Raw genomic sequence first — 11480 nt, 5'->3', positions numbered from 1 at the left:
ACGAAATCTTTGAACACGTATTCGTGTTAATTTTCTAATTTTTTCCGCACGATCCATTATTTTTTATTTCACTTCACACAACAGTATGAAAATTGCAATTTCACAATGAAGTTTTCTAACTCTCGATGATTCTTATTTCAATAGAATGTGCACATACGCAAATTCAATAGAGAATTTTAGAAAAAACTCAATCAGGACCGCATAAGGATTTCCTCAATGAAGCGCTAATAGAGCAGCCCTCATTGCGGCGCTGACAGAAGAGCCACACGTATCAAATAATACGGTAACCCTGATGTAGACACTATCAGCACCGGATCAGATTTTCCAAAATAAGGCAAGCCATGACATTACCTGATTGCGCCCGGAGCAAAATGCAGGCAAACCTTAATCATTTTCTACTCGGGTATAAGCTCCTGAAAGAGAATTCTGTTTAAATATTTCGACTTTGCCGAATGGCATGATACGTGTTGCCTTGTAGCTAATGCCCTCATCTGTTTGTCACTGTAATTCCGTTGAGAAAGGTCGCACCGCGCCATCTCTAGGATCACATGTTGTTGTATTGCGAATGATTTTGGAGATATTTGTCGACTATTCAGAGAGAATCGTTTTGGGACCGTTGACGAGATCGGTCACGAAAGAAAAAAGTTAGCTCTCACAGCTAAAAATTAGGTTTGGTTCCTAAATTTTGGTGGTATTATGGACACCTAAGCTCTTAGTGCTACAAGACATACATATTTTGCTATTACGTCGACGTATTTGGGAATATCAGCAAACTGTTTCTATGTAACAGGAAATTTTATAGCTACAGCAGCAAATTCAGTTTCAGCAAACCGTAATTAGCTGTGGTAGAAACTATTTTTTTTTCCGTGGTCGAAGACGTGATAATGTGAAGATTGAGTTTGAGTAATGTGCCGAGAATATTTATGAGTTTTATTGTAACGTGTCGTAATTAATAAATTCATACACATATATATCAATTGAATTATCAATTGAAACGAACCCGAGTCGAAATTTAGCGTCTACATTGAACCTCAATTTTTCTTTTTTTATGTAGGAGTAAGAGAGAAAGTAGATCCTACTTTGATGCTGCTATACGTCCGAAATTTCCTTTTTTTCTGCTAAAGTTTTAAAGTAGGGTTTAATTCTTAGATCAGACTGCGCATTGCAGGCTCTGATAGGCTCAAAATAGGCTCTAATAGGCTCAAAGTAGGAGTAAGAAAAAAAGTAGATGCTACTTTGACGCTGCTACACGTCCGAAATTTCCTTTTTTCAAAAATTGAGGTTCAATGTAGACGCTAAATTTCGACTCGGGAAGTGCCGAGTTTTATTTAATTGCCCTCAAGTGAACCGCTCAGTGCCGAAAAATATTTTAACCCACGCGCCTACACTGGTTTCATCTTGGACACTAAGAACAAAGTCGGTATTTTATTCGGACAAAATTTACAGGGTAAAAATCTGGTCCGATATGTGCGAACTTATGGGAAGCGCTTGTCAAAACGCATCAGGTGTGCGTTTGCACGTCCCGCAATGCGGGTTCTTCGGCGGAGGGGAAAAAGTTGCGCCAGACCGACAATTGCGTAATTCATATCAGCGGATTTGTCGCTTTGCTCTCTTTTCTCTCTTTCTCTTTCGTTCTCTAGGTCGCGGATTATGCGCGTTTCCCGCTTCGCGTCAATTACTTATCCGTTGAAAGCTCTTCGGCACATTAAGGTAAATTTTACTTAAGCACAATCGGCCAGCTTTTGTTACGTGCGCGCGCACATATACGTCGAGGCGTGTTACGTTTCCTCTGTGTTTGCAGAGGCATGTTTACTACGCTGACAATTATTTATCGCCTCTCCGCTGTTAAAGCCGGCTTTGTATGCATTCGCGGCAATATAAAATAGTTATAACGCTGCGACACTTTTGACGATTTATGTCCTCTACCGGCACGTTGCAAAAAAAACAAAAAAAAAAAAAAAAGATTTATCGATATTTGCAGTTAGCTTTCGTGTCAAAGAACACGATCAAAGAGAATCGAAGAATTCAAACATTCTTGGAAAAAAAAAAACAAAACACCTCACGCTCACGCATTAAAACCCCATGCGCTAGATTTTTTTTCTGAAACGTTTTTTTTTTTTTTTTGTTTTTTAACAAAACGTTCCCGCGAAAAACTTTCTTTTTTTTTGCACTAATTTTTTCGAACAAACCCGTACTCGGAAAATTTTTTATTCCAGACATTTTTAACAATAAAAAGTATCACTTAGTATCAAATCGAGTGTTAAATCCCGCAATAAAAAATTTTGCGCCATTTGCGGAGACGAAGTGTGTGTGTGTGTTTTTGCGACTGATATTCTCTTTTTCTTCCGACCTCTTTGTCCGAATAAATGTTTTATTCGTTATAATACCGGGGAAAAAAAAAGAGAGAGTTGCAATGTGGACCCAATTATAAAACTTTATTTCCGTATTATCTCTCTCGTCTCTCGTATTCTCGAAGCCTTGCTGCGTTACGTCGTTACGTCGTTTTTAATCCGCGTTCTCCACAATCACGCGCAATCATCGAATCCCTTTGGACGAATCCGTGCGATCCGACGCGCGCGCGCGGCAGTCTGTGCTACAAAATTAAACGACGCCCGTCGAATCGCGTTTAGACCGCGACCGGCCGGCTCACCTATATTTTATTGACGTTGCATTTGGACGGCGGGGATTGCGTAAATTCGGGCGTGCTAGGCGACCGCTGAAAACCCAATTTACACGGTTCACTCTGGACGATCATCCCGGATGAATCATCCTCCGAGTGCGTGTGCGTGTCGTGCGAACGAGGTTTTCGCTTAGGTGTGTCATCGCGAACATTCGCTCTACCAAATGCAAATCCTGTTTCGCAGAAATTAATGGCGTTTTAAAAAATATAAACGCGCGTCCCGGGACGCGCAGGGGATACCCTTGTATCCTGTACCGTTGGATATAAAAACTCGCATTTTTTTTGTAATAGCATAATTAAATCGCGCGTCCTGAATAAACCTGTGAATTCCAAGCGATTTAATCAGTTTAGCAGCTTTTATGCACACACGCACACACACACACACGCACACACAAAAGAAAGAAACTGTATATTAAGTACACAATTATTAATATAATTATATTGATACATTTATAGAAAAATTATATTTTTCATAATATTTTAATTTCAATGAAATGTAATTTTTTTTTTTTTTTTCATTTTCATCTCTCGATAGATCTCTGAGATAGATTTCAATTAAAATCTGAACAAAAACTGTGTCCCGATATCCCAGCAATACGAAATACTAACTATAATTACAGTCGGCGTGTGTATTCTTACGTAATTAACACATTGCGTACGGGGTCACGAGATATCTCGTTTTCATGTTTTATTTCGATTCAATCGGCAACGTAAGCAACCAGTGGCAAATATTTTTGTTACGTTACCAGGGTAACAAAGCCTCTCCTATTCTTAAGACAAATGATGAGCGAAATAATATTAATATTAATATTAATAATATTGCTCGCGCCAAGCAATGCTTCTACAGCGTTCGGAAATGTGCGGGTTCCCGAGTCGAAATTTAGCGTCTACATTGAACCTCAATTTTTCCTTTTTTTTATGTAGGAGTAAGAGAGAAAGTAGATCCTACTTTGACGCTGCTATACGTCCGAAATTTCCTTTTTTCCCGCTAAAGTTTTAAAGCAGGGTTCAATTCTCAGATCGGACTGCGCATTGCAGGCTCTGATAGGCTCAAAGTAGGAGTAAGAAAAAAAGTAGATGCTACTTTGACGCTGCTACACCGAAAAAATTGTATTCTTGTTTTGAGGATATCCCACTTACTTTAAGTATATTTTATACTAAAATAGGCGCCAAGAAGAGTTTCTTGTTTTAAGAGGAAAATCCTCTAAATAGTAATATTGATAAGAATATATACTGATTAGAATATAAAAAGCCTCTATAGAAAAACATATATATCTCACTATCGAAAAAGACTATATTCTTAAATAAAGAATATATTTTTAATTTCAGAAGAATATCATCTAAAATCTTTAAGAAGATTTTTTAAGTATAAAATCTTCTACTTACAAGAATATAATTTTTTCGGTGTATACGTCCGAAATTTTNTTTTTTCAAAAATTGAGGTTCAATGTAGACGCTAAATTTCGACTCGGGTTTTGAACGCGGTTTGAGCGCGCAGAGCGCCGTACGCAATGTGTTAACAGTATTAATTTCTGTGTTTTTCAAGACAAACACGGATTTAGTGAAGTAATAGGTGAGAGACACGTGTCTATATCATCAAACTGAACACGACGAGAGCTGAGATATTGAATAACATTGATTCAATTTTGACGAAAAAATGTGAAATGCTCTCGTACCGATATGAACGATTCAATTGTAAATCACTTCACGTGGTCTATACCAATATTTTCATTTTTGTCGCAATATATGTAACGACTTTTCCGGTGATAAACCGTTATATAGAAAAATTGTCAAAAACCACATATATGTCAAGTTTCATATGTTTCGAAATTTGCTCTCGCGCAAAAATTTCCCGTCGCGGGCGGAAAGAGGAATCCGTGTAGGGTGTGCAATATCGAGCGAAACGAAAATTTATAAAAATTTGTCCGTCGTTCGTTTTATATACGTCGCGCGAATTGTAATTAATTTCAAGTTATTTATTTACACACAGGTTTATATGAAATTGAATAATTGATGCAAATCGCCAATCGCGGCGCAAGGCTGATTTCGGCGCGAATTCGCCTCTGGCGCAACATCGGCCGAACAAGGGAGAATATATTCCGTGGGATATAATGCGTGATATGCAGATCGATCCCTTTCCGTGTACGTGCGGTGCAGACGTGGAATACCACCGCGGGTATATACGAATTATCGATCGTATATCGAGGCCAAACCGTCCGATTACCTTGATTCTTCCAGCAGCGGTATCGGAGGAGAGCTTTAACGGCTTGCGTGATCGTCGACATTATCGGCATAATTATTATTCTCCCTCTCTCTTCCCTCATGATGATCGGCTTGCCAACGTCTAATCGATCCGCGTTAGCACAAGGCAGCCATATATCGCGTCGCTCGAATATAAGCGCAATTAGAACTTCACTTCGCCTTCGTATATATTTAAAAAAATGATCGGTACGGAAGCTGACAAGTAGTTCAGCCAAAGCGTTGTACCGACGCAACGAGTTGTGTGCGCGCGCGCGTACAGTTTGATACACGTTAAAACATCTTTCCTGTTATCGCGAACAGAGAACGCGAACGAAAACAAAAAAAAAAAAAAAATCCAAGATCCGAGCGAATATGCAATCAAAGTTAATTAACCAAGACGATGGACGCAATTGGACGTAAAACTATATATATATATATGAGTTACGAGAGAATGACGGAATAGGGAAGAGAACGTGCCGTCACGCGATAAATACCGCGCAAGCGTTATTAGCCGCGCACACACAGTTATCGACTCTAAAAGTCTACAACTTTCCGAGATCTTGTTTTTGCGATCTTGTGCTTTTTGCCATTAATTGGCGCTGTACGCTTCTCTTCTTCTCGAGTTTTTTTTTTTTTTTCTTCAGAAACGATAAACGCTCATATTCGCGCTTCGCGGATATGTTTCGCCATTACTTATAATTTCTCTCGTATTTAATGCGAGATGATAAAAAAAAAAAAAAAAAAAAAAAACTTTAACTTAATATTTTTTTTCTCACGTGTGTATTAGTTAAAATATTTTTCCAATGTTATCTCCTTACGCTGTTTTAAAGCACGATAAAAAATTTTTCCAGATCGAAGAAATAAACTTCCCTTCGAACTGTTCGTTCGAGCTGAAAAAAAAAAAAAAAAAAACCGAAACGTCGAACTGTGTAAACGTAAACGGCAATTCTTCTACGTATAAATAACTACGTACGCGTGTAAATCTCACACAGACAATTTCCGCGCGATGAACTACCGCGGTTTTGTTAGACATAATTTTATAGTCTACAGCACATTCATCCCACTTTTGCCTTATACCCTATAGAGCGCGAATAAAACGCTCGCAAAGTGGCGGCACGTGGAAACACGCTGGCTTATCGTCCCCTCTTGTGCGGAAGAGGCTCCGTCGCTTTCGAACCAAAATCATCTTTATCTTTCTGTTACAGGCGACGGAGGACAATATTTCCGGATTAGGCCGAGCAACAGCTCCGTGCTGGAGGGCGGCGAGGTGATAATTCCTTGCGAGGTGGGAAATCGAGCCGGATCCGTCCAATGGGTGAAAGACGGATTTGCTTACGTCATACAGTCGAGTAAGTTCAATAAGTTCATAAATGTGTCACAAAGTAAAAATTATATGTACTTCGTGTATATAATATTGCGTTGTTCCAGAAGTTTCTTTCCCCGACCTGCGCGCAGCTGCGTTTGCGACATGTTGCAATTGTTTTAAAAAAGTGCAACGGTGCTAATGATACCGCAAATGAGATTCGCACCGTTTATGAGAGAGGTGCTGCACAGGCACCGCGCTTGGTGCAGCAGCTGGTCGCAAAATAAACTTTTAGAACAACCTAATATAATATAATATATATATATATATTTTTTTTTTCCCCCTTGAATATGTTCTTGACAATCGAGTTGAAGATTCGATTGTTTGCTCGGCGAAAAATGTTGAGAGAACAGAAATAAAAAAAACTCAAAGACGTAAAAGATATACTCGTTACGTTCTTCAAAAAAAAAAAAAAACAATATTTAAACAAAATTTTTACTACCCCGATAGAAAAACATTGATGAAAAATTATGTGACAAAATCTTGCACGAAAATTGTGATTTGCAATTATATAAATATATTTTGTGAAATAGATGTAAAAAATATTAAAAAAAAAAAAAATCTTTTATAAAATATTTGTAACTGTTTGCAAAATTAATTTTCAAATACTATTTCGGCAAAACAATAACGATATGACGAATCAGCTCAGTGGTATATTTGCAAAATAAAATTCAAAAAGAAATTCAGTCATTGTCCAGTAATGGAGAAAAAAATGTCAGCTCTGTGATGTTTAAAACATGTCGAAATATAATTGCACACGAAGAAATCAAAATAATTCATGTATTTGCTTATAAAAATGCCCAATAACTTTTAAATTTTAATGTAAAAATATTGCAACATAAAATTATTGCATGTTAATGCAGCGAAAACTTAAATCAAAAATCAAAACAGTTTCTATGAGATGCATATGTACTGATATGTACTATGCTTTCAATAATGCTTGTCGAGTACATTTTAAAATAATTAGTTAATAACCAGTTAATGTTTTTTGATCACGTTTCAATCAGAGTTCTCCGAGATCGTGGAAAGTGAGATTCTCTATCGCTATTACTAATTGACAAAAATTAAATTAATTTATTATATATAATAAAATATAATAATAAACTATATTCTATTGACAAAAATTAAATTAATTTAATTTTTGTCAATAGAATATAGATATTTTATCTAAAAATGTTGCAAATATTGCAAAATGATTTTGCTGACTTTGATTACATTATCACAAATATTGAATTGTACATATACATTGAAGAATTAAAATTGTATTTATACATTGAAGGAATTAAAATATTATAGAATATATTTATACTTTAAATTGAATTTTTCTAATTTGTGACAAATATTGTTTACAAAATTTGTTTACAAATATTGTTTACAAATATTGCTTACAAAATTTTTTCCAACAAAATTGTTGCGTTATGGCGAATCATCTTATTGTTAGTGCAATCATTGCGAAAATTTTGGACAATTCATTATGCCAATTTTGTGCAATATTTTTACAATTTTACCTATTGGGATACGTAGTATACATAAATAAGAGAGATGACACAAATATCTATTAACCCACGTATGTATGCCGTGCAATTTTATTTCATCTGATTTAAAACTTATTTAATAGCGTTGCAAAATAATAACGACACACATAAAATACATATTTGTTATTGCAGAAGTAAATTATTTATGTTAAACTTGGCAAAGACGGATAATTTGATATTTGCGCAATTAGCGCCTCCGGAAAACCGCACTTTGGGTCTAAATCCGCCAATTAAAACCGTTCGCAATAAGAGCTGTACTTGCGTTTTCAATGGGAAATTGCGTTTTGGTTTTATCTGAAATTGCTTTACACACAGGAAATTTTGGAAAACATATTAACGTACTAATCAGAAATCGTCTGTGTGCGCTACTCTGGTCTATCTGATCCTGGGATTTGCATTACATTTACGTTAATACGCGCAAATATTGAACCAAAAAAAAGAAAAAACCAGTTTTCTTTATTTCGTTTTGCGTGTTACATTTTACGCGAATATGACTTCGTAACGTGTAAAACTAAATTCTTCGTGTACACGTATATTTTCTAAATTCAGTGTTAAAAAAAGTTCGACCATCCATTAATAATATCAAACTGTGTTGAGAAAGTCTCGAAATTTGCCCCGGCTTTTCTCTCTTAAATATTTCTAAGTGCCTGTAAGCTTATATAAAACAACTTTTACGATCGCGCGCGCGCGCGCTCTTAAAGAGCGCAGCATAGATTTATTATTTAAACCGAGCTCCCGTAAAAAGCTAAGTCAGAGTCGACTATCGACAGCGAGCGGTTAATTACTCATAGCGGTCTCATCGACTTCCGGCCGTCATATAATCGTATCGTTTTGCCGAGAGTTGCGCTGCCGCATACCGGGCCGAATAAGCGCGCGTGTAATAAACGAAGCTAAAATTAAAACCGAGATACATTAGCTGCGTATCCGCTCGTAAATTACGACGCTTCTTAACTGCGAGGTGAAAAAAAAAAAAAACGTTAACCGACCAGTACAGATATTCCCGCTCGCGTAAAGAGCGTGTAGCTCAATCACGCTTGCGAGAGAGATATGCGTTACAACACGGGATCTATGTTCACAGACGGTGAAATCGTGGGACATCCCAGACTGAGGTTGATTGGCGATTCCAACGCCGGCATTTTCAACCTGAGAATCACGGACGCGTCTCTCACCGACGACGGCGAGTACGAGTGCCAGGTCGGACGCTATTTGCGAATCAAGCCAATTCGCGCCAGCTCTCACCTGATCGTCACTTGTGAGTAGAACTTTTCAATCAATTTAACGCGTTCAAAGATAAACAAGCGAATAAGAAACGAAAACACTCGGCAGTGTATCGTAAAACAGCAAACAAAAAATAAATAAATAGGGTCAACTGTTGCAAAGCGGGTAAAAAATTTGTTAGCGCCTAACCACCGATGACATTTTGTTGACCAAATTTCGGGGTCGTGTAAGGATATAAAAAAAAACATTTGCTTATTGCTATTTGGGGAACGATCGAGTTCGCTCGGGCGATGGCCCCGCGGGCGACGTGGGTGTTGTGTAGTTAAAATGCAAAGCGTGCCCGTAACTCGAATTACAAACTCGCGATCTCGAAACCGCGCTTAAAGTTAATTTACGCAATCGTATATATATACGAGCGGTAACATTGTGTCGCGCGTTTGTTGCCGCCCCGAAAGCGCGCGCGCGCGACTTTCGGGATTTCGAGAGAGCGCGGCGAAACGGTTTATATAAACGCCACCAGACGACGACATTCGCTGACCCGGGACGGGACGCGCGTTTCCACACCATCGAATACTACGACACGTCTTTCTCTCTCTTTCTCGCTTTCGCTCTCTCTCTCTGTCTCCGTCCGTAAATTATGCAGAAGTTATTAAGCGCGACAATATGCATTGCGCCCTCCCCCCCCCCCGACCTGAGTCTCGGCGCAAACTAGTAAACGGAACGGAGCTAGTTTTCGCACGCGCGCGACCTTTCCGGCGCGAACGCGGGTCTCCGCTTTTGAGGGACGACGGTTTTAATGTCGAGGAGAAGGAGAGAGAGAGAGAGAGAGAGTGTGTGCGCGCGCGCGAAATCGCGACCTCTTTGTCGGGGCCATTCATCGACCGTCGCCATTCTTCTTACTCCTCGCGCGCGTCGTATTCGGAGCAATTGCATTGCAAGCGACTCTCTGTGGTGGCGCGTTGCGATTCGCGAAACGTCGGACCGGAATGCGCGCAGGAGTAACATGGCAAAGAAGCTAATTCCGAGGCGGCTTCCGGCGCGCCGTCACGGTTCCGGTGACAAACGGATTTCGTTGAAAAACGAATTTTTTTTCTCGAATTCTTTTGCGAACCGAGAACCTGAGCGAATTCGCGCTGACCGGCCGTTTTGCGGGATTTTCTTCGAGACAAATTTTCTGGTTATTTTTTTTAAAACACCCCATTGGATCAAGTCGGTTATCTTTCATTGAAAATTTTTGTGTACAAGATTTTTATTCCCGAGTCGAAATTTAGCGTCTACATTGAACCTCAATTTTTCTTTTTTTATATAAGAGTAAGAGAGAGAGTATATCCTACTTTGACGCTGCTATACGTCCGAAATTTCCTTTTTTCCTGCTAAAGTTTTAAAGTAGGGTTCAATTCTCAGATCAAACTGCGCATTGCAGGTTCTGATAAGCTCAAAATAGGTTCTGATAGGCTCAAAGTAGGAGTAAGAAAAAAAGTAGATGCTACTTTGATGCTGCTATACGCGTCCGAAATTTCCTTTTTTCACAAATTGAGGTTCAATGTAGACGCTAAATTTCGACTCGGGTTCAGTCAGCGATTATTTTTTAAGAATAAACACGCGAACTTTTATATTCTCATGTATAAAAGAAAAAATTCTTAATTTTAATGAGATGTAATTAATTTTAATCTTGCATATGGATCTCATCAGCTCCGTATAAATTATACATTACGGAATTACCATAACGTAGAAGCTCGCCAAGTCAATATGACTTATCTACTTAATGCCTCAGTGATTTGGCGAGCGAGTTTGAGAAGCTTTCTTGAGACGTGACCTACTTTACGAAAAATAGTAAAACAAAGAAAAAAAAATATTTTATTAGTTTTGCAATTGTATTCTCTCATTTTTCTTTCCCACAAATGGAAATTTTTCGATAAAAAACCGAGTCATATAATATATCTGGTCTATATATATATATAATATATTATCAACAATATATACGGCTGTTATTAATTAAAGTATTACACAAGTTTAAGGTTTTATATCGCATTAATAACTTCAACTTTTGAAATACTTTTTATCCGAAGTTTAAACATACGAACATATATTATATAAGCGAGCACGGCTTTAGAATGATATTAGCCCGTGATATGCAAACTCTCGTCCCTTTCTCGAGAGGACGAGTCGGCGTAGAATATTTGCACCTGCGCCCGAGCTTTTAATAAAACGCGGACGCATCGCTAAGTCGTCATATCCGTCAAATCAATCTTCCACGTAGCGCGCGCGCGCGCGCACACGTTAATTACGCTCGCGCGTGTACATACACGATACGACGCTAAAAACACGCGACGGAAACGATAATCCGGAGTCAAATAGATCATCGGCGAAAATCGCGAATCTCGAGCAATCGTTAACAAGCCGGTTCGAAACGGTCGGTAAATCTCGCGTTCGAACGCGCGCC

The 11480-nt window shown here is 38.4% G+C and overlaps 1 protein-coding gene across 3 annotated transcripts in view; it reads left to right on the top strand.

Annotated features, from left to right (window-relative positions):
* The window catches only part of LOC109857854 (nephrin), a 300812-nt gene that overhangs the window by 217326 nt on the left and 72006 nt on the right, over nt 1-11480 (top strand). For all 3 annotated transcript variants that reach the window (XM_020434605.1, XM_020434606.1, XM_020434607.1), the window contains exons 2-3: nt 6127-6270; nt 8898-9071. In XM_020434605.1, the coding sequence (XP_020290194.1) occupies nt 6127-6270; nt 8898-9071 (318 nt within the window). The remainder of the gene's footprint in view (nt 1-6126; nt 6271-8897; nt 9072-11480) is intronic.

Source organism: Pseudomyrmex gracilis, unplaced genomic scaffold (genome assembly GCF_002006095.1).
Source record: "Pseudomyrmex gracilis isolate BER0280 unplaced genomic scaffold, ASM200609v1 scaffold_176, whole genome shotgun sequence".
Taxonomy (NCBI): domain Eukaryota; kingdom Metazoa; phylum Arthropoda; class Insecta; order Hymenoptera; family Formicidae; genus Pseudomyrmex; species Pseudomyrmex gracilis.
This window is presented reverse-complemented; position numbering and strand designations above follow the sequence as displayed.